Source organism: Serinus canaria, chromosome 26 (genome assembly GCF_022539315.1).
Source record: "Serinus canaria isolate serCan28SL12 chromosome 26, serCan2020, whole genome shotgun sequence".
NCBI classification, from domain to species: Eukaryota; Metazoa; Chordata; class Aves; order Passeriformes; family Fringillidae; genus Serinus; species Serinus canaria.
In genome coordinates this window covers 2,687,856-2,711,741 of record NC_066339.1, presented here as the reverse complement: position 1 = coordinate 2,711,741, position 23,886 = coordinate 2,687,856, and the positions used below count along the sequence as shown (strand labels likewise).

Sequence of the window (23,886 nt, the reverse complement as noted above, 5' to 3'; positions counted from 1 at the left end):
GCTGGGAGCACTGGAACAGCATGATACCTAACAAGAAAATTCCCTATCCAAAAGGTCACATCTTCCTAGGAAACGATGAAAACACCAAATTCCAATATTAATTTGTTAGGAATTACTAATAAAGGAAATATTGAGGGGGTTAAGAATGAAATTTTGCTGAGTTAATGGCAATGTGACCTTAAGTTCACTGAGGTTGCCAATGAACTGAGAGTGAGCCAGAGGAGTGTCTGGATCAGAACACAGAGGACAAGGTAAGTGTTTGGTGTGTGGAGGTCCTGGCCTGATCCAGCCTTTCCAAATTAAATTATTATGTCATGTAAAAATCTCCAAATAATACTACTGTAATATTTCCCCCGCTTGGGAATTGAACATTTTCCATCACTACTCCAAGATGTCAACGTGAAGCAACCAAAATGGGAGAATTTTGAATTCTAGCAAGAAAGCAGAATCTGAGTGCTGGGCAGGCACTGAGGAGCAACCAAAATGGGAGAATTTCAAATTCTAGCAGCAAAGCAGAATGTGAGTGCTGGGCAGGCAGGACTCTGGGAAGCAGTGACGTGAGGGTCCCCATGGCCTCTGTCCCTGATGACCCAGTTGTGATGTGATTTATGTGGGCTCGCAGCTGCCCTTGCTCCGACCCCAGAGGAGCTGTGTGGGAAGTTGGTGTCTCGGAGCCGTGGCGTGGCTCTGCCGAGTGTCTGGAGCCCGGGCTGTGCACACAAACTGATAAATAGGGAAAGGGAAAGGCCTGCTGGGCTCCAGCTGCAGCAGAGCTGGGACCGGCGCTGCAGCCCCGCTGGGAGAGGAGCCCGCGTCGGGAGAGGAGCTCCCTGCAAGCACCGTGAGTATTTCACTCCCTTCTCTGCATGCTCTGAGGTAGAAATTGCTGCTCAAGCCATACATCAGTTTGCCATGTGAAAATATTCCAGGCACTGCGCTTTTTTTCTTTTTTGCCTCCTTTTTTCTTTCTTATTAAGCATCTGACTAAATGAAACAGCAAGCATGCACTTTTAAATCTGGTATTCTACTGCCAAGGGTTTGTTCCAACAATACTTCATTTGACACACAGAGTGAAGAAAAACTACTTTTAAATTCAATTATCTGTTTCCATTCCCAAAAGTACCCAGAAAAACGTGAGTTTCAAACAACTTCTAACCTCTTATTTTAGAATGCATAAAAATTATGCTTTTGAAGGAATTATTCCTGGAATAATAATTCCAAAGGAAAATTTCAAGATAATTGCAATGTAGTCCATTGGTGAAGTAAGCCAGTTCCTATTATGGTTATTATATGGAATATAATAAGTATGTGTGTGTGTGTGTGTGTGTATATATATATATATATAAGAAACAATGTAATAATAAGTTCCAATTATGGTTATGTAGAGTATAATAACCAGGAAGGAACACATTTAATAAGAAGAAAAGTGGAATTTCTTCAAAGAGCAGCTTTGGGGAGCTTCTTCGCACATTAAAACCAGGAGGAACAGAACAATCTTTAATAATGTGTGTAAGCTGTATACAGGATCAATCAAGTGATCCCACAATTTCCCCTGGAAAATCATTCTGTAATTAAGCAGTGATTACTGAATTGCTTGAGTGAAATTGAATAGATTAGCTGGCATCACACCTACTTGGCACTGATTATGCTAAGTTACTTCTTTTTTCAGTTTTTGGTTTAAATTTTCACAAATTAAAAAAAGATAAGCTTTGCCTTCCAGCTGCAAGCAAAGTATAGTGATTAAACCTGAGCCTGAAACGTGCTCTGAGTTCCACTACGTGACCACCAACGTGCCCCAAGGTGTGCTAAATAGCTGGTGAAGACCTTCAGCTTGAGTTCCTAAAATTCCCTGTAAACAAGAAATTTCCCCATGACTCAACTGTCAAAATATTTACGATAGCAGCTAAAGCACTGTCAGTACCAACCTCTGAAAGGGCTCCCTGTAGCCCTGCTCCATGAAGGATGTTTTGTATCCCAATAAATTTGATAAGTTGATGATATGTTGCTTTCTGATAGGGGGTTTTTATAGCAATTAAAATGATAAACCCCACATCTTTCACCATAAATAGAAATAAATAGATGTACAGTTCAGATTCTAGTCTGGACATGTACATTCTATTTATGGTTCTACTTTACTTTTATCAATCAATGTTTTGGTTTTTTTTCTTTAGTGGATCCCATTTTTGTTAAATTGTCAGGTCTTTCAGTTGGAGCTAAGAACTAAATTTCTGCATGAGATGGGTAACCAAGCCCTTGAATCAACACGCTGTGGTTTATACTGAAGGTTTATAGTTCAGAAAATGAGCACTGACACAACTAAGCCTGTAAAAGCACAGCATTTTCAAACATGCTTAAACCACCTTGAGTGTAGGTCACCTCTTCCAGAAAATACCATTCCCCTCACCTGCTCAGGACTTCACAAGTGAAAATGCCCAGCAGCAGAAGGAGAAGCAGGAGCAGTGTGTGCTTTACACAGGTGACATTTCCTGTCAGCTCAGTCTGTGTGACTCAGGGCTCAAGGCTCCCAGTGTGTTGCTGCTTGGGATGCTACAAAATAAATGATTTAAAAAGTCATCTTTTGTTCACACTTTTTAGCCTAAACACCTTTATGCATCCTCTCTGGGAACATATTAAGATTTTTGCTTCCTTTCAAAGCGCTCATGCACAAACATGTGGTTATATTGGGATACACAGTAGAGAGAAAAAGGGGCACAAAACATTTTGTTTTGGGAATGGCAAGGCTTCAACTGCCCCAAGCATCCAAACCTGTTGCTCCATCCTTGCTTCAGCTTTGTTCCAGTTACTGTTTTGGACATCACACCTGGGCATGTCTGGTACCTTGTGTCAGGAGCTTTACCATGCTGGGCACGTGCAGAATTCCCTTGCCTGGATAAGGTCAATGTGTCTGTGTGGGCTGGGGAAGTGTCCCATGAGGTGTGAGGGTTTGGGACAGCCACTGAGCCTTGGGGAGAGCAGCACATGGATCATGGAATCCCAGGGACTGCTGCAGTTTGGAGGAGACCTCCCTGCTGCTGCCTCACTCACCAGGGGGGAGGCAGAGGTTGGAAAAGACAACTCTCACAGTCACTCATAAATAATCAAAACTTGCCTAGGAAATTAAGTTCCTTCCTTACATATCTTATTCTCTTCTTCTTCTTGTTTTTTTTTTTTTTAAATTTTTTCTTTTTTTGCTTTAAAATCCCAATGCTTTGTTTGATCAGAAGAACAAGCTTGTAAACACTAAATTCTGAAATGTCAGAAAATGAAACTCTTAATGTTTACCCATGTCTCATTCTAAGTCAGTAGAGCATTCCTCAGACAACCATTGCATTTACTATTCCCACTGTTCTAACATCCTCTTAATTCTCTTAATTTAAGATTTCAATTTACAAATTCTCAGTCTAAGCTGGAAATCTTTTAGGTGCAACTGGTTACTGTTATTAGCCATAAAAATCAGTAAGAAGGGCCAAATCCTTTCTCATACAGTACCTAAGCTGAGGAAGCTCTGCCTAAGGAAAATCTGCTTCCAGGTTTTAGAATGTTTAAGCCATTGACCACCTTAGATTTGGTACTTTATACTCCCAATATACTGCTTCTATTAGATTGGATCTGTGTAATTTTTTAAATCTACTATTCAATTAGGACTTTTATTTAAAGAAACCACTGGAATTCAGAAACACATTTCTTCAGCAAACATGCATTTTTGGGGAAAAATGTAGACTTTGCCCAGGCCAAATTGATCTAACTGATAAGACCTCATGATTCAGTGACTTATTTTGCTCTCAAACAAATATTTACTAGCAGAGATAACAAACCCCCAGCATTCCAGCCTCACTGCATCCTTTCACCTTCTGCTGACAACACGAAGCGAAAGTGCTCAGCCCAGGCTCTGTGCAGGCTGGGGGAAGGGATGGCTGTTTCACCAGTCAGGACTTCATTCCCTGGGCTGATTCATTCATTGTCTCAGCCCCAGCAAGGTACAGGTGTAGCACAAACCCCTTCCTTCAGGGAAGGCCTTTAAACCCAACTTGCTGTAAATTCTGCAGAGAATCCTGTTGAAGGAGTTGGATTTGCTGTATTTTCCAAATCCTCCCATGCCTTTTTCATCTTTTCTATCCTTTCTGTCTGCTCAGGGAAAGCTCGTGAGTGGTTAATGGGTAAGTTGTCTCTTACAGCCCTTGCTCAGTGGGCATGAGGCTCAGCAAAGGTTTAACCTGTGGCCACATCCCACTCATGCAGAGGGACAAGGGGACAAGGAAAATATTCCTACTTCCTCCTCTAATGGCTGCTCTGTTAGCTCTCAATTCTAAGCAACACCAGAGGTTTGTAAACCTCTTTTATGTGTGTAAACTCAAACCCAGCTCATGCCACTGTCCATACAGACTTTTTTCTTTTTCCCCCTAAAACTCTTTTAATAGTTTTAGAGCACACATTTTCAGAACTTCTCTAAATTTGCATTTATAAGTCAAATTACTGAAAAATTAGGTAAGTTTTGAACTTCAAACACAGCAGCTCTTCTCATCATGTCACTGTGAGCTCTCAGTGCACTTTTAGGAATGTCAGTGAATCCAGCCAGGAGCCCAGGCTCTTTCAATGACCAAGGGTCTTTAGAGGCAGCACATCCTATAGGAAATCAACATTTTGGTCTTCACTGAAAACTTTACACTGTTAAAGGAACACAGAAAGTGTAGTTAAGGTAGTGCTTAAGCAAGGCAAAGTTGAGTTTTACTGCATAAATGAGTACTTACATGATGAAGAACAGATATTCCATGCTGGCCTTTCCATGCTATTTCCCTTACTTCACCTCTGATAAAACATGATTTAAGTAAACTCATTAAAAGCCCATCTTTGTGCACAAACAGGACAGCCCCACACATACACCAGAGCAAATGCTCCAATTCATGCCCAAAGCAAGTTTATTCTATCCAGTGAAGCTCCTTTTAACCTTCTCTGAATTAGAGAATTTACCAGTCCAATTCCCCCACATGGTTTTGTGTAAAACTCAGAGCAAAACATTTCTAACTATAACTTGGAAACTTAGGAAAGAATTTTACAAGTTTGTAATATCAGGACACTCAAACATTTTGTAGTCTTGTTGAGGGTGTTATGTGACTTCACACAGACATCTGATTTTCTTATGATCTGAAAACTCTGCCATATTCTGTAATCTTCTGGCTCTGTGTCTAACCTACCTAGCAATTCTTTCCCATGGGATGTTTCTCTTCCTTTCCCCTTTCCCCAGGTTGCTGTTTAAAGGCTGGTCTCAGAGCAGAGTGGATGAAGCAGTGCAGCTGGGAGCAGAGCATGGCCAACACGTTTGTCACCGTCCCTGACGGGTACGGCCTTCCCGAGCCCATCCAGTACTACGGTGAGTAAAGAAACTTCTGTACTCTGGAAACACAAAAATGAGATGGAAAACAAAATGAACTCCTGGGAGATTTTCTTTTTTTTTATCCTTCATTTTAATTTATCTATCTTTAATGCACTTGAAAGCTCTCACCAAGCTTGTACTGAAAGTGTATGGAAATCTATTACTGTGTGCTCATACAGATTTTTGAGCACAATGGGATTATTCTGACTGAACATTGCATATAAACATCCCCAGTGCTGTCTCCCTTTGATCTGCATGGAGAAGACACAGGTTTCATTACAGTATTCCAGATACATTAGCAATAGATGATGCCTGTTCTATATCTTATGTAACTATCATTACAATAACTAATTTGATTCTGCAAGACTAAAGGCAGGACCCAAAACCCACTAAAAGGAAAAAAAATCTGTTTTAAAAAAATCTTTCCAATTTGTTTTTATAGAGATTTTAATAATCCCAAAGGAAGAATGAAACATGATGCATGTTGCACAGGCTTTCTTTGGTATAACTGTGGGTATTGAAGGGAGGGTGGATAAAATTGAAACTCAACAGACAGAAAGGCAGGAAGAAACGCTCTTTGTAATTCTGTACCTACATTTTACTAAACTAAAATCTCATAACTGTAAAGACACATGTGTGGGAAAATACTAAATAAAACAGGTCTCTGCCTTTTACTCCTCTGAAGTTCAACTTTAAGACCCCGTCACAGTAATTTTTAGTACTCTCTGATTTCTACACAATTTTTATCAGACCCTTGTGCAACATTTCCAAAATGATGCCTGAGATATGTATCAGTAACAAACACTTTATTCATTAAGAAATTCACTTGTTGAACATATTTGACTGTAATGTGGACAACTAATAAAAACAAACTTTAAGTGTAAGATCTGACGGTAACTGTGCCATCAGTTGGCAAGTGATATTCAGTTATCTACTAACACTAATCCACATGATATTGCCCACACTGTTACTGAGCCATTTTTGCTGCATTTCAGATTTCATTGAGGAACATCACAGGTTTAAATTTAAATAGAATGTGTCAGATTGCCCCTCTGAAAACGCGTTCCTCTAATATTCATGCTACTAAATCTAGAAAACATTTTGAAACTTTGGAGCAGCTGATGTTGAGACATTCTCCAGGTTTTCACAGCACTTTCCGTTTCCCCTGGAACAGATGTTTTACCGGAGCACATCAACTACCAGCTGCAGGACGCGGATTTCCAGGCTGCCCCGTACTGCCAGTACTCGGCAGTGCCCGTGCCAGCGCTGCCGCCCCAGCCCGCCCCGGCCCCGTACGGCTCCTACAGCCTGGAGCCCCCGTACGCCGACGGGCCCTGCGTGGGCAGCAGCTGCGAGCTCAGCAAGGGCCCCTTCCTGGCTCCCCACGGGGAGGACGGCGGGTACCAGGGGCTCAAGAGGCCCCGGTTAAATCACTCGGTGAGGCTGAAGGGGCAGGAGGAGCTGTGCGTGGTGTGCGGGGACAAGGCCTCGGGGTACCACTACAACGCACTGACCTGCGAGGGCTGCAAAGGTGAGCGGGGGCACGGGGCCTCGGTGCAACCTTCCGCACAGATTGGAGCTGGTGTTACCACAGTGGCTTTTAATTTATCTAATGAACCCCCTATCTAACACCCTCACTCCAAATGCACATTTTTATAACACTCTTTGAAGAAATTTTTTCAGTCTGTATTTAATATGAGCACTTAAAGCATCTCATGTTTGCATTGATGGATGACTAGAATAGTGTCAGTGTAAGGAGGTGCTGGTTTTCTCATGAACATTTCTTAGAGATTTGTTTCAGTACTATTAATTTCAATTATTTTTATAAGTGAATAAAAGCAAGTAGTAATTACTTGCTAATCACATTTTAACTTGTTGGTATGGGAGCTGTGTCATGAGGGGAAGCTCTGATCTCTGCTCCCTGTGAGCAGGCACAGGACTTGAGGGAAGGGCTGGAGCTGTGTCAGGGGTGGATATAAAAGAAAAGTTCTTCCCCTAAGGGTGCTGAGCACTGCCCAGGCTGCCCAGGGAATGGGCACAGCCCCAAGGCTGCCAGAGCTCCACGAGCATTTGAACACTGCTCTCAGTGATGCACAGGCTGGGATTTGGGGTGTCTGTGCAGGGTCAGGGGATGGACTTTGTGATCTTCGTGGGTCCTTTCCAAATCAGCATATTCTATGATTCTTTGTATGGAAAATGTCAATTAATATTAGTCAGAAAGAACCACACAACTATATTTTTAAAAAGCAGATTTAAAATCAAGGTAACGTTTCCATTTAAAAAACCCAACCATTCAAATCTGGAGGACACTTTCAAATCCTTGTGAGATAAAGCTCCTTCGATTGGTTTAGCCATCCCCTTGTTATAGATGCAAATTATAATATTGGCTTTTCACAAATATTAAAATGGATTTTATATGTGTGATGTTAAAGTAACTTTACTATAAAGATATAGTTTTTATTTCTAATTTAACTTAGATATAGTGGTGAAATAGCTAATAGCTTGTGTTAAAATGCCTACTTGAATAAGATAACATGCAGCCAACATAAGATAAAGACACCTGCACAGATCTGCCAACTATCAGTACTCACCATCTGAAGAGAGTGTGGACCAAGGCCCAAACTTGTCATAAAAAGAAGGAGCCAAAACCACAGCCAAAAAACACACAGGCCCAAAGAGAAGCCATGTAAAATAGTCCCTGAAAAATGGAAACTAGTTTATAGAGATACATAAGAGTCTATAAATATGCAACAGGCTGATGTAATGGAAAAGGTATTTAAGAGGTGTCCCCAAAAGTAACAGTGTCATCTTAACTGAGTGCCAAGATGCACTTGGCCTATGGTCCTTGTCTCCTGTTGGCCTTTATTGAACTTTTTCCGTTTTCCCAAGAAAGTAAAGGTGTTTTTCACAAGCTGGTGCTCGTTGCCAGGCTTCTTCCGGCGCAGCATCACCAAGAAGGCGGTGTACCGCTGCAAGAGCGGGGGGCACTGCGAGATGGACATGTACATGAGGAGGAAGTGCCAGGAGTGCCGCCTCAAGAAGTGCAGAGCTGTGGGAATGCTGGCAGAGTGTGAGTCCTCCTTCCTGCTGGATTCTTCACTAATCACTGCAGATAAAACCTTCTCCAAAGTCAATCTCTTCCCCGTGATACTGGTCTAAGCTTTGTTTGGCTGTAAGAAAATGTAGAAAAAGCTGGGGTTGTTTAGCCTGGAGAAAAGGAGTCTCAGGGGTGTCCTCATCACTCTCTACAACTTCCTGAAAGGTGGCTGTGCTCAGGTGGGGTTGGGCTCTTTCTTCAGTCAGCACTGACAGAACCAGAGCACACAGCCTCAAGCTGAACCAAGGGAAATACAGATTGGATGTTAGGAAAATGTTTTTCATGCAAAAGGTGATAAAGTTCTGGAATGGCTGCCCAGGGAGTTGGTGGAGTCATCCTGGGGGTGTTTGAAACAGACTGGATGTGACACTGGGTGGCAGGGTTTAGCTGAGGTGTTGGGGAGTGGGTTGGACTTGATGATCTTGAAGGTCTCTTCCAACCTTGTGATTCTGTGATTCTGTGAAAATTAACTTTGGGGATGGTGGCACCTTCAACATCTTGGTGTGCAGAAGCCAACAATGCTTGGGAAGTATCCCCTCACCTTAACAGAACTGTTGTTCAAAGACAGTACAAGGAAAAAAAAAAGGAAGCACTAGCAATATAAGCTAAATATCCCCAGTCTTGTCAGGACAGCAGTGAGCAGATGAGATGACCTTTAGGGTTTGAGAGAAAAAAATTAAATAAAAATGGCATGATGGACTTTGATAAAAAATTCTGATGCCTGTGTGTCACAAGGACAAAGATGCCTGCAGACCCTCAGGCCTTTGGTGGCTACTGAACATCAGCTCACCTGATAAGTAACACACAGCCACATTCTCTAGAAAACATAGTTCATTATAGGTGACAGCTTCTGGGATGCAAGACTGGAGTTACCTCTAATAAAAGTGATGACTTCAGACTGTAATTAATTGCAAATGCAAGCACTGATGGTCACTTCACACCTCACAGGTTTGCTGACTGAAGTCCAGTGCAAGTCAAAGCGACTCAGGAAGAATTTCAAGCAGAAGAGCAGTTTCCTGTGCAACATAAAGCTGGAAGATGAGGGACTGAATAGTAAGCAAGTATCATCTACAACAAGATCTGGAAAAGTGGGATATTTTTCTATTTAAAATATCTCTTTTTATCACTTGTTCTTACTTCAAGGCGTTGTGACTCAATTGGTTTATTTTTTTAGCAGATCCCAGAGAAGATGGAACTTACTCCAGGAGAACATCAGCTTCTTGACCACATTGTAGCAGCTCACCAAAAATACACAATTCCTCTTGAGGAAGCCAAGAAGTTTGTAGGTATCCAGCAGCCCCAGCCTGCATTGCTGAGTCACTGCTGTCACGTCTCTTGGCTACATCCAATGTGCAAATGCTCTTTTTGCAGCTACAGGAAACTGCAAGTCCCGAGGAAAGTTTCCTCCACCTGTCTGAGACAGCTGTTGTCCATGTCCAGGTGTTGGTGGATTTCACAAAAAGACTCCCAGGTGAGTTCCTTCCTTTGGGGAACATTAGAGGAACCAAATCAAACTGATGACATGAACCAGAGAAAAATGCTGGCTTTAAGAAAAGGCTTTAAACTGATTATTTGGACTTCTAATGTGTCATGAGGACAACCTAGAAGCTTTCAGTTCAAAACTTTGCTATGATTAGATTTCTTCTCCATTTCTGACATGGAGGCAGTAGAGACACTTTCTGGAAGCACATGGACCTCAAAATATCACCTTGAGGGAATTACTATCTCACCACATTCTTTGAAATCCAGTTGAGTCTACAATTTATCATAATCACCAAAGGAAAAAACAGATGTTCTTTCAAAGGAAAAAGCAGCACAGAAGGGACTAACCAGGTGTTCTTATTCAGATTTTCCTTTCAAAAAGAACAAGGGAACATGCAATTAAATTCACTCCATTTCAGTGTAAAGTTGACAAAGTACCATTTGACAGGGAGGGTGATAACTTTTCTTTGTAAAACTCACTGACAAAGGTCAATCACCATATCTAAAGCAGGTATTTGATGTAATTTAGCATCTCTGTGGGGCAGAGCTGAAGGAAGGGGTGAGCTGTCTGTTTGCCTGTGTTACATATCCTGCATTGATCAGGTTTAAGAAAAAAACCACACAAGTTCCTTTGCTCTTGAATTACAAGTGCAGACAATGAGCTTGTCAAAAGATGAACACAATTTCTAAAAAGAAAATAATGTAACAATGAATGGAACATCCACAGTCACTAAACAATGCAGCAAATTTATCAGGTGTTGGCCTATATTTATCAGGTATTAGGAAGAATGTTTTGATAACCCCTTGCTTAGTCCCAAATTTTTTACTTGTATATTCTTGTGAACCTTTTAACACTAAAAACTGCCCCCTCTTTTTTTTTTTTAATTGTCTAACATGCAAACTAGCAAGAAAGATCCAAAGTCTTTGGCACATGCATCATTTAACTATGGTTCCTCCTTTCCAGTAAAGATATTTATTTTTAATTTTTATTTTTTTTTTACATCATGTTGAGGGCTTAAAGGCAGCCCCAGCCTTCCCTGCTCCTGAACATGCACCTTTCTCTGCAGGGTTTGAGAGTTTAGCCAGTGAGGACCAGATTGCTCTGCTGAAAGGGTCCACAGTGGAGGCAATGTTCTTGAGATCAGCCCAAATTTACAACCAAAGAATGAGTGAGTGCCAGCCATCAACCAGTGAAAGTAGGTCTGAAATACTTGACTTGCGTCATTGTGGGTTGAGGGGATGATACCAGCTGTATTAATTACATATTATACATTGTGTCAAATTTAACACAAGAGACCCTGACCAATAAAAAAGCAACAAAAAACTTGGATCAAGATGCCAAAAAGGATTTTATACCTTCATGGGTCTGGGAAGAATTCACACATTTGCAGCAATGATACAGACAAATATTTAAGATTGCTTTAAGCTTGACTGGGAACTGTCATCTGCCTTGTTCCAGGTCATGTAAGACTTTCTGATCACGGGACATGTTGTCATGTTCAAAACCTTGATAAAAACAATATTTATTCCATGGAAATGTGTCATAATAAAGAGAGGCCAACTTCTACTACTACCACAGGTAATGGAGGTCTCAGAATATAAACATTGTGAATTTTTTGCTTTACTGGCCCTACTTTTCTTGCACTGAGCTACACTGTCCTGATGGCCACTGTTCCATCTCTGTGCCTCTCTTCTTCCTCTCCCTTTCCTTCTCCTCTCCCTCTTCCTTCAGCTGCTCTGGCATTACCTCCTCTGGTGTTGCACACTGGCATTACATCCTCATGGCAGGAAGAGGGAGAGGCTTGCTTATATCCCTTGAGTAATATACACATTCAAAAAATTATACACTGCCATAAAACTTTTGTAATTATTTTAGCAATTAACATAGTTTTCACAAACTTAGTTAACTGTTTCATGCAATAGAACAGCCCCAAGCCTTAAAAGATTTACAGAATCAGAGAATCACGGAATGGGTGAGGTTGGATCACAGTGGGTCACCTGGTGCCACCTCCCTGCTCCAGCAGGGTCATCCCAGAGCACATGGCACCAGCTCATCTCCAGATGGGTCTGGAAAATCTCCAGTTAGGGAGACTTCACACCCTTTCTGGGCAATCTGCTCCCTCACAGGAAAGAAGTTTTTCCTCATGTTCAGGTGGAACTTCCTGAGCATCAGTTCCTGCCCGTTCCTCTGGTGCCATTGCTGGTCCCTGCTCTCCCTGCAGACAGGGACACCCAGGGCTGAGGGCTCCTCTCAAGGCTGAACAGCCCCAGCTCCCTCAGCCTTTCACAGAATCATGGAACCACTTAGCTTGGAAAAGACCTCTAAGATCACGGAGTCCAACCATTCACCATTTCCTTGTAAGAGAGATGTCTCAGTCCCCTCACGAGCTCCACAGCCTCGGCTGGATCTGCTCCAGGAGCTCCATGGTCCTTGTCCTGAGGAGCCCAGAGCCAGACACAGCGATCCAGATGGATCCAGGGAGGGACACCCTGCACCCTTCAGGCATTGATTTGCAACTGTTTCTGCACTGAAATAGCAACCTCATCATTCTGCACCTTTGTTGGGGTTTTGTTTTGGTTTTGGTTTGGCTTGGTTTTTTTAACCAAAAAATGTCGGGTTTTTTCCAATTTCAAGGCATAACTGAGGAGTTCATCACCGCCCTGTTCTACTTCTACAGAACCATGGGGGAACTCAAAGTGACCGAGACCGAATATGCTCTGCTTGTAGCAACAACAGTGTTCTTTTCAGGTAAGCTGGGAAGGTGACAACAGCGAGCTGTCACTTGCCCCGGGGGAGTTCCCATTCGTCCCCTCAGGGGCGGCGGCGCCCGGAGCGTCCCGCTCACCGCTCTCTCCGTGCCGCCGCTCTCCCGCAGACCGCCCGCTGCTGAGGGACAAGCGCCATGTGGAGGAGCTGCAGGAGCCGCTGCTGGGGATCCTGTACAAGCACTCGAAGCTGCAGCACCCGCGGGACCCGCAGCGCTTCGCGCGGCTGCTGGGGCGCCTCACGGAGTTGCGCTCGCTCCGCCACGCCCACGCGGGGGCGCTGCGCGCGCGGGACCCGCGCCTGGCCGCGCCACTGCGCGACCTCTGGGACCTCCACTAGGCGGCGCCAACGCCGCCGGCCCGCGCGCCCCTTCCCGCCTCGGGTGCGCGCCGTCGTTTCCCGCCCTTTTCGCCCTCCCTCAGCGGCCGCCGTGAGGCGCCGGTGTCACTGCCGGTGCCGGTGTCGCTGCCGGTGTCGGTAGTGGTGGCGATGTCGCTGTCGGTAGAAGTGTTGGTACCAGTGTCAGTGCTGGTGCCGGTATCGCTTTGGGTGCCATGCTGAGTGCTGGTGCCAGGGCCGGTGCTGTTTGTCGCTGCTGGTGTCAGCGTCAGTGTTGGCATCGGTACCAGTGTTGGTGCTGGTGTTGATATTGGTACCAGTGGCAATGTCGGTGCCAGTATCAAGTGTTGGTGTCACTGCTTTTCTCTGGGCCCAGCAAGAAAAGCCCGTTCACACGGCTGGTGTGGCTGTCCCTGAGCACCGGGCAGGGCCCGTGCCCAAAGCCCAGAAGCCCTTGGGGCCGTGGGGCTGTGTCAGGTCAGTGGTGCCACCAACCGGCCCTGCATGGCTGCAAGGGGGGGGACACTGACAGGGACACGGGGACACTGCTGGGAGCCCCCGGGCAGAGTCATGACCCGAGCACACATATCCTGCTCCATCCCGGGAAGCGTTCAAGGCCGGGTTGGATCGGACTTGGAGCAAGCTGGGATGATGGAAAGTGTCCATGGCAGGGGTGGTACATGATGAGCTTCGAGGTCCCTTCCAACCCAACCCATTCCATGGTTCTGTGTGTGTGAAATTTGCTGAATTTCCAAGACTGGTGCTGGAAGGAACATCTTTGACTTCAATTTCAAAGACTTCTGCCGTTATTCTCTATCAAGACTGAAGGAAATCATCTTCCCAATCATCTGCTCTGTGTTGTAACTGCCCATCACCGATGATAAATCCACATTTGATGCAGGTGATCCAGCAGTGAGCAGTGCCCCACTTGGATACTTGCACTGGCTTTGAAGTCCTGCTTACACCAGACCAAATGTGCAGTGAAAACATTCTGTCACCACACTGAGTTATGTGAATTAAACAAATTATTGTTTCATGTTGAGGCTCCTTACAGAATATGTTTAGAGTCAAATGTGATATTTTGACAGGAGATGAGTTACACTATTTATCCTATTTTTTGTGACTTGAAAACCTTGTAAAATGTCATTTTCATACAAAACATAATCAGATGTGGTGTTTAAAACTACCCATGGGAGTTAAAAAAAAAAAAATAAATATCAACTACTGGACTTTTAAAGAAATAATTTTGATTTGTGAATCCTTTATCATGCACCTGTGCACAGATGGGCAGCAGCTGATGAATTCTCCTCATCAAAACATTCCACTCTGGCCGCAGCCTATAAAGCAAACTACAAAACACCAGTGGTTTGAAAAGCCACTGTGAAGTATGAAGCAAGTGAGTTCCAAAGCCATTACCAATATTGGTAATTTCAAAAATTGCAGGCAGTTGATTTATTAATTAAAAATCGTATTTTCCCATTAGCTATATTTTCTTTTCTTCTAGATTTTATAATCCTTTGCAAATCTAGGCATAGGAAACAAACTCTTAAGTTTGTGCAGAGTTTTAACAAATGCCCACGTGATGATTTTAATTTGCTATTCAGTCCCTGTACTGTGGCAAAATCACTGATTCAGGTAAAACGAAAATAAATTTTACCTTGCACATTCTTTAACATTTTTTAATATTGTCGAGTTTTAATATTCATGAGCAATCTAACAGTTTAGTAGCTGTAAATGTTAAATACAGTTTCACTGTTAGTTTTTTTTTAAATATGTTGACCAAAATCACTTCATAGTTCAGATATGATTTCACAGGAAGTAAAACTTTGCTCTGAAGCAGATGAAGAAGGCAGCTATGCATCAACTCTGCTTATCTAGATTCTTAGGGCCTCTCAATTTGTTCACAAACAGTTCCTCAAGTATTACTCATTGGCTATTTCAAGGCTAAAAAAGAAAGCAAAGGGGAAGAATAATTCTCTATTTCCTGTTTGCAGCTGAATCACGTAGAGGAGAACTTTTGAAGATTACAAGAGGAAAAAACATTACTTGGGTTTTGCACACTGACAGTCAGGTTCCGCTAAGGAAATTTACTTTTCAGAACCTGATTTTCAATATTTTAAGCAATTTTTATTAAAAATATTTATAGAATATAATGCAAGTACATTTTATCTTTGTTAAAATCTATAAACATATGTAATATTGCATTTTAGTAGCATTTTTTGTAAACATTCTATTTTTCTTAAGTATAAATTTGAATTGACTATCCAGTTCAGAAAAGACAAAATACTGAGCATTGACCTCTTCTATTCTGTCACACCTGGGGCAGGGTTTTACCTTTAGCATTATTGTGATGCTGGGTTGGTACTGTTCATCCTTAACAATACTGCAGGAGGATCTGGATTGTCTTTGGTGCTAATTTGTTGTTTGGATTTTTTTTTGTTTAGCTTTGCCCTCAGCACAGTGATTGTGTATCTCAGACTAACAGAAATATCTAGCACTTTCCAAAGAAATGAAACCAAATCCAAAGGGCTCTATGGTCTGAGCCAAACAGCAAACAGGATTATGAAGTATTTTCAGACCATAAATGGAGATTGCTGACATATGATATGCAACAAAGAGATTTGCTGTTTTACTCTGGGCTTGATAGGAAATGCTGCAGCTAATCCTAGGAAAGGAAGAGAAGAGCAGACTGTGAATGTATAAATTTGAGAGATGAGAGCTGTGTTTTGGGCTGTTACAGAGACTGGCAATAGGCAGATTAGCTTTGAAAATTCAGCAGCCACAGGCTGTTTAAATTCAAAACCTGGCAAAACCACTTGTTTCTATGGCAGCATATCAGGATCTTATTTCCTTTTATCAGTGGAGGGCTGCAACTGAATGGAGTTGGAAATAATTCCTCTACCAGCATGCTCATCTTTCAGAATCTGATTGGTTTTGTCTGTTTTTCAGCAGCAGAGCTTCCAATTATTGGTTGTTTGCAAGTGTGGACATGTTTTTACTTTACTATCTGCAGCTGCATATTTCATGGAAATAAGAGTGGCCCTGCTCTGCAAGTAACCTGCTCATGGGATCACGAAGTTTTCTTTGTGTTGTACCACTACCAGGGGCAGAGTGAGTAGGAATAATATCTGATAACTTCTCATTGTTCCTCCTTTTGTTTTTGGCACTGGTCAGTGACAGAGAATCCTATTAAATTACGGTTACATATGAGCTTCTGGTATGCACTGAATTTCTGTAGCCCATTACAGAGACTCCTGGGGAATGAACCCAAGGCTTTTATAATTACTAAATTCTATTTACAGATATCACTTGAAGCACTTCCTGTAGAACATCAGCACACCATCATTCACTTAATGAAAGAGTAAAATCACTGATGTCAGGGAATGGATTGGTTTGGTTAACAGAAAGGTTAAAGATAAATAATTAACAGTGTAACTGGCTGTTCCAGAACAGGGCTGCAAAGCTGGGCTATAAAAGCACATAACAAATTTCTATCACTGAGTCTCTGCAGGTCAGCAGGAGGGCAACCAAAGAAACAGATCCATGAGCACCAGACTGGGGATGATGGATTTTAGGAAACTGTATGGAAGAAGCCTCAGGCACTCACAAATTGTGACACTGGACTTTGTTGTCCTGCCAGTCTTTTGTCTTGCTGCTCCCTGTAGCTTGTAGGATCTCACTCCCATCAGAGAGGTCAGTAGTGAATGAGCTCCATGGTCACAGCCATAAGGACAATCCAGGAGGTTTTTTACAAGCTTGACAGTTTGTGTAAATGATTGAAGATATGTGAATACCACCTTTTTGATGGTAGGATAACGGTGCCAGCAAGGGAAAGGCAGCAGCCAGGAGCTTCTGTGACCATATCAGCATGGGGCTGAGCTGATAAGCAGCACTCACACTGGTCCCAAGCTCCACTCAGAGTCATTTATTGCCCTTTCAGATAAATGAATTTTCATTCTTACTACCTGGTGAGGTATTTCCCCAGTGCACTGCAGAATGTTGAGAGGCTGGGTAAAAACACTGCAGTGAATAAAGGCACCACTGAAATAAACCCAACTGCTCCAGTGGCTGATAATTGCCAGCATTCAGTGTCCCCACACTGGGATGACAGCTCTGAACCTTCCTGACAGGGGGGCTCTGCACACATGGAACCAGAGACATTGCATCTGTGCAATTGCCTTAACAACCAAAGGTGTCATCACTGCAAACAGTGAAATTGGGTTTGTGTGGCATGACCTATTTTATGTAAAATCAGTAATTATGTTTTCATCCGTTAATTCTTTATTGCTCAAGTCCTGTATCAATTTTCTGTTATTTTACCTGCCTGGTGGAGAGTTACCTGGGTCAACACTTTTTCCTTAAATATTGCCATTCTATTAGCACTTTCTTTAAATGTTTTGAAATTTCCTCAGTATTCTAGACTTCCTGTAATGAGCATTAGCTAGCTAATCATGTAGATTTAAAAGTATTTATTCCTTATATGATTTATTTAATACTTTTTGTTGCAGATATGTGTGTGATTATTCAGTCACTATGTTTTCAAAAGCACAAGTACTTTGCACTTACTCTGCATCAACAGCTTGTTTCATCTTATAATGTTCCCTGGCTTTATTATTGGCCTCTGGCCTCCAAAAGTTTATTTCCTACTCTTCAGCCTCCTGGGCAAGTTTTCTGCATTTTCTCTCCTCTAACAGATATTGTTGTTGGTTTTCCTCTAATTTTGTTGCTATAGTTTTTAATTTTGCACTCTCTTTTTCATCTTTATTATGACGTTCAAGCCTTGTTACAATTTGCTACTGATGTCCCTAAATCTTGTTAAGGCAAATTCTTAAACCTTTTTTTTTTTTACCCTAATCTCTCTCTGCCCGCCCCTTTACACCCAGTTTTCTGAGCTCAGAGAAACTGGCACTTTGAGGCAGCAAAGAGTACATGTCCTCACACTCTGCCTATGTTTTTATAGGGGATGTTGAGACACCTTAAACCTGGCTGTGCTGTTCTCCAGGGTGCACAAATGCAGCTCCAACTGCCTGAAGCTGTGAATCTTTAGAGGAAAGAGTCAGCTGTGCATGCAAGGGCCACATGTGATATTTTTGCTTTAAGAATGCTGGTTTTTAATTTACTTTGAGCATTTATTTGTCCTCTCCAGGTTTTAGTTTTATGAATTTTTTCAGGTTGTGTCCTTTGAAATACTCTCTGTATTTCCCAAGAACAAACATTCTTTTCTGTGGTTAAAGCTTCAAATGACCAAGCCCATCCACATGTATGTAGAGTGTGTGTGTGTACAGTGTGCCTGTACACATTTACATTATCTGTGTGGGGCTGGGTGGTGTATACTGAGAGAAGCTGAGTGTCTGTATTCCAAATATATCAGAAAAATAAAGAGTTAATAACAACCTGGAGTAGTAGCAAAGTGAGTGTTACTCTCCTGTTGCTAAGTGAGGTGGACAGATGTTACAAAGAGTACAATTAATACTCTGCTGATGTCCCTAAGCCAGAAAGAGGTTTAAACAGAATTAAATTATATTTATTCCAGAAAAATTATATGGTAGAAATTAACCCAGAATTAAAGACTCCATGAAAACAGAAAGCATTTGGCTAGTCTTAATTGAACAAAACCTCTATTTTTTATCCAAAAAATGCTTGAAAAATTAGCCCAGGACACAGAGCTGTGTGCAGCAGTCTGAAACCACAGGAAAAGGAGACACTGTTGTGCAGGAATTAGCTGAACACCAATTGGGATGAGCTGGATGACTCCTCCAACAGCTCAAAGTAACCATATTTACCACCTCTCACTCATGTTTTCCATGGTTTATATGGCTGTGTAAATCAGGAATGTGGCTGACCTGCATAAGACATCCATCAGATCAGATTCCAAATGGGAGTTAGGTGATGGTCTGGAAGGGCACGTGTTCCCAGAGCTGCAGGCAGGGAGCTCAGGGAGGGGCTGACACAGAATCGTGGCTTTGTCGACCTCTTCTCCCTCTTGCTCCCCCAAATGAGAGTATTTTCCCCCATCTGGGAACATTGTTTCATTGGTATTGATGCAATATTTTGTTTCTTACTGGGCTGTGAGGAGTGGTTTTCTAAGTTTTTTTCCTGTCAATCAGTATTTAGTGAATTGCTTGTTGCTTCAATATTTGCTGAGCAGGTCCCAGGCCAGCCAGTTTCTGTGTTTTGCTTGAGCAGGTAAGTAAGGCTGTGCCTGAGCAGCCTGCAGAGCAGTGAGTTTGGTTTCAGATTTGTTGCTTCCTGGGCATTGCACAGACTTAGAGAACCCCAGAATGGTTTGGGTTGGAAGGACCCTTAAAGCTCATCCCATCCCACCCCCTGCCATGGGCACGGACATCTTCACTATCCCAGGCTGCTCCATTCTGGAGCATTTCCAAGGCTGGGACAGCCACAGGTCCCCTGGGCACCCTGAGCCAGCACGCCCCAGCTGTGCCTGCTAAGGAGCAAGCAGAGTGAACCAGACCTTGTTAAACCTTAGCAAAACACAGGTGTCAAACTCATCAGCTGTGATTCTGGAAGGCTCCATCTCCATGCCAGCCCTCCTGCCATGGTGTTGCTGTCCTATGGGGCAATTAAATTAATCAATAATAACAACTTTTAAAAAGCACTGGTTAGTTTAAAAGCCTGGGGAGAGAATGACTGTTAATATAATTAGATTTCTAGCTCCAGTTTCCAGGTTAGGATATTATGGACACGTTTGTTCCTATCACATTTGCTTTGTGGTTCAGTATGAATTTTCAATAGATGACTTGGTGATAAGAAAGCAGCAGTTCACATGCAATTATATAAACAGTAAGATCAGCCTGGAATTAGCCTGGAGAGTATAAAGCACACACAGAGCTTGTGCTGGGTCACTGCCTCTCCCAGCTCAAGGCAGAATCAGGTTCCTGTAATAGGGAAGAATTCTGCTGACAAGAGGTTGGTCTTTCCAGACTGGTGTTGCAGCTACAGGGTAAACCAGCCTGTGTAATGGATGGCTTTGCTATGGGAAATTGGCAGCTGGAAGAGACTAGAGGGTGATGTCCAGATGTTGGTAGACACTGTCATTTAAAGTTTATCATTTAGAGGCTCTAGAGTAGTCCCCGAAATTGTTTTGGGAGCTAATCAAGGCTTTGTTCTCAGGATCCACCCCGCAGGTCTGAGAAATGAGGTCAGCACAACAGACAGATAAAGCAGAATTCATTGAGTTGAACTCTTTGCTGATATTCTTTATTGTAATTTGCTTGAATCTATTATTTAGTTCTTGGCTGTGTTCCCATCTCATCACGCCTCTAAGTCACTGGAAATTGAAAAATCCAGTTTTATGCCTGATATGCACAGCCTTGTCTTTTTTTCTCTTTAACATTTTATAAGATGCTTTCTTTAGAAAATTGTTTTAAAGCAGTGAGATTATTTTATTATCTCTGCTTAATTCTAGAGCTTATGTTCTCTTACATGTCACACTTTCAAATCTTTCAGCTCCTCTTATTTGTTCTGTGTCAGGATTTTATCACTCACTAGTGAGAAATTCCATGTAATACGCTTTAGTGGGGGGAAAGTGAATTTATTCTAGGTTGTTAATGGCCTCTTTTCCCTTGTTCTCTGTTTAGTGGTCAGTATTATTTCAATAAGGACTGAGATTGGAAAGAAATTGTCAGGCTGTAGCTAGAAATGTTAAGATTACTCCAGGTCTGTGTCTGTCCTGGCTGCTCCTGTTGCATGCAAGGACATGGCTGGAAGGCACATCCCATTTTACCTGTGCTTTGCTCTGTTTGTTTGTTCTTCCCCATCCAGCATGAGTCCCTTCTTTGTGATGTCTCTCCTCTTTGGCCTGATTTTCGGACAAGCAGCATCACTCTGTGCTCCTTCTGAGTACACAATCCACGTGGAGAAGCGGGAATGTGCCTATTGCCTGGCCATCAACACCACCATCTGTGCTGGATTCTGCATGACTCGGGTATGAGATATTTCTGGAACAGCCACCACTGCAAACCAAGGCTCTGTTCTCCCACAAAATAGTGTGCAAATGAGCAAATGGTAAAAGAGTTTATCACAAGCAGAAAAACTGCAATGTCACCATGTTTTCGAGTTAGCTGTTTGCAAAGGTGGGGATGAGAAATGCCCAGCCTCTGGGACTGTGGGGATGATAACAGCAGTGGCACAACAGAGACCTGGCTGCTGTTGCTACTGCAGAGCCCCTGTGGGCAGTCTGTGAGGGCAGGATGGAACAGGTGAGGGGCAGATTATATTGGGTCACTCTTAATTAATGTAAATAACTTAGGTAACTTCTGCTCCCACTGCTGCTATCCCAGCTGGCCGTGGGGACAGCTCTGCAGCAGCCACACCACTCCACACAACTTCACTGTTCAACAGAGCATTTTGAGCTCCAGCTTGGGCAGCAGAGAGCCAGAGGAGATCACAAAGCACAGGGAACACTCTGAGCCACGTGGATTAATTAAACCATAAAAACAAGGGGAACGTGCCTGCGTGGAGAGGGAGCCCCAGTCACAATTAGAGCTCTGAACTCAGTAGTAGCAGAGCTGGGCTCAGGGATGAGTTTTGGTCTCTGCACCTCACAGGACGTTTCTGACACGTGTGCCTCAGTGAAACAACACATTTCTCTTCTCTTTGTAGGACAGCAATGGCAAGAAGCTGCTCCTCAAGAGCGCTCTGTCCCAGAACGTGTGCACGTACAAAGAGATGCTGTACCGGACAGCGCTGATCCCGGGCTGCCCTCACCACACCATCCCCTACTACTCCTACCCCGTGGCTGTGAGCTGCAAGTGTGGCAAGTGCAACACTGACTACAGTGACTGTGTCCGTGAGAGGGTCAGGACAAACTACTGCACTAAGCCACAGAAGATCTGTAACCTGTAAAACTTGCAGTGGGATGGGGGTGAAATGTACTGCTCTGCTCACACCTTGACAGAAATAAAACTGTTTCACATTCGGTTTGCAAACTGCTGTGCACAAAGATTTATTCTGAAGGTGTATAGTTAGTCGCTTCAATTAATTGGGTGTTCTGAGACAGCCAGAAAAGAATGATAAAGGCTGTGTGTTTGTATTGAGAACCCACATGAATTTACTTTGGAGAAGGAGGAGACAGGACTGTGTGGATGTAGCAGCCTTTGCTCACAAATCCCAGGTATTTTCTGAAGAGATACTCAGAGATTTGTTTATTGAAATATTTCAAAATTTGATATTGATTTATTTCAGAGTTCACCTATTTCACTTGATATATTTCAGAGTTTAAAAAGAGGCCATACATACTCTTGGTATTGAACTTTTAAAATAGACTTTGACACATACTTACAGCCTTCAAATTAGCAGCAGTATTTTTCTATCTATGCAGTATTAGTTTAGACACTGTGTCCTCCCTGCTGCTGCCCAGATCTGTGTTTATTGGGAATGCTTCTCTACATTAATGTCTCTACATGAATGGTATAACCCCCCTTCCCTGCAGAAACACAGTTTGAACTACCCCTATCTCTGTGAGCACTGAGGAATCACTGCAGCTTCAAAGCTGCCTGCTCTGCTCTCCACAAGGGGAGTGTGCTGCCATCAAATGGAACGCAAAACTCAAAAAATCCCATTTTTCCCCACAGGTGAGCAACCCCCCTGGGAGTGGAAGGAGAGCTGAGCTGTGTGCTGCACATGCACAGGTGAGAGTGCAGAGCCAGGAATAAAGAAAAGTAATGCATGTAATTAATGTAAACTAACAACTGGTTCCACTGAGATTGTAGCTCCCAAGAAATCACAGACATTCCATTCACACATTGCTTGAAATAGTAAATAAAGGAACCAGAATTCACAGGATACAAATATGAAATTTAACATTCTCAGAAAAACCCTGCTTTCAGGATTGCAGTTTTCATGACTGTTTCTAGAATCTGATTAAATAAAACCTTTATTTTATTTAATCTGCAGCAAAATCTGTGAGAAAGCCCAAGGGAAACTGCTGGTGCCCCCCTGGAGCAGGGGTTTGGACTGGATGGGCTCCAGAGGTCCCTTCCAACCTCAACCAACCCATGGCAATTTGAATATGTGTCATGGATTCTACACAAGGTATGAACTCCAATTATATGTGCATTATTTGGTGGTAAGAAATACCTTCACAGGCAAGGTTTGAAAATTTAAATACTCCAAAAACAAGTTTGAAATTTACAGAAAATCCAGAGCATCTGCAGGAGCAGCCCTACTTCTGTAAAAAAGATCCCTTACACCTATGGTTTAAACAACCCAGTTATAGCTAATTTTGTACAAGACTATCTCTAAAACTCTTCAGAGCAGGAGAGGTTAATTACAATTAAATTACAAACACTTTCTGGTGGTGAGAATGAGGTATTCCCAGCCCCTTCTGTGTATCACACAGACAAGCTGTGATCTCCCAAGGTCTCCGAGGAAGAGCTGCAACATGAACTGCTGCTCTCTAGTTGGTGAAGAGCACAGGAGTGGTAGAAAAAACTTTGGGAAATAGGTATTTGTTGAATAAAGCAGCCCTTATGGTATCTGGTAAATGCCAAAGAAACAAAGTATTCAGCTTTAAGATAAGCCAGAGCTTTCTCAAGGTGTCTGGACTGTTGGAAATGTTATTTAGCACAGGAAAGTATAATCCCGTTTACTATTGAGCAGCACTTGTACTTAGCAAAACAAAAAGAGGGTGCTTGGCCTATTCACAGCATCAGGAGCATTGCTAAGTTATTGTAATGTTCTTTATGGCCTGGCAGATTCGTCTTCAGTACAAACAAAAGCCAAGTCTACTTTTATCGTTAATGCCTATGGAAAATCATTGAGAGAAAATAACTAACGTGCCTTCTTTTACCCTTTAGAAAAACTCAAAGG

The 23,886-nt window shown here is 42.7% G+C and overlaps 2 protein-coding genes across 4 annotated transcripts; both read left to right on the top strand.

Moving 5' to 3' along the window:
• The first annotated feature begins 270 nt into the window (after positions 1-270).
• On the top strand, positions 271-13,056 carry LOC103822328 (bile acid receptor). Its single transcript, XM_030233045.2, has 11 exons — positions 271-841; positions 5,243-5,368; positions 6,546-6,902; positions 8,301-8,441; positions 9,417-9,556; positions 9,643-9,750; positions 9,840-9,939; positions 11,018-11,146; positions 11,410-11,529; positions 12,586-12,699; positions 12,827-13,056. The coding sequence occupies exons 2-11, from the start codon at positions 5,278-5,280 to the stop codon at positions 13,054-13,056; spliced, it is 1,530 nt and encodes a 509-aa protein (XP_030088905.1). The 5' UTR covers positions 271-841; positions 5,243-5,277.
• On the top strand, positions 12,613-22,101 carry TSHB (thyroid stimulating hormone subunit beta). Of its 3 annotated transcripts, none has more exons than XM_018922188.3 (3): positions 12,613-12,699; positions 20,839-21,001; positions 21,679-22,100. In XM_018922188.3, exons 2-3 carry the CDS (start codon positions 20,840-20,842, stop codon positions 21,919-21,921), a joined length of 405 nt encoding a protein of 134 aa, XP_018777733.1. In that variant the 5' UTR covers positions 12,613-12,699; position 20,839; the 3' UTR covers positions 21,922-22,100. The 3 variants fall into 3 exon arrangements, with proteins under 3 accessions (XP_018777733.1, XP_030088909.1, XP_030088907.1); XM_030233049.2 differs by lacking the exon at positions 12,613-12,699 and adding an exon at positions 15,313-16,167 and having other exon boundaries at positions 21,679-22,101; XM_030233047.2 differs by lacking the exon at positions 12,613-12,699 and having other exon boundaries at positions 16,181-21,001.
• Positions 22,102-23,886: the final 1,785 nt, after the last annotated feature.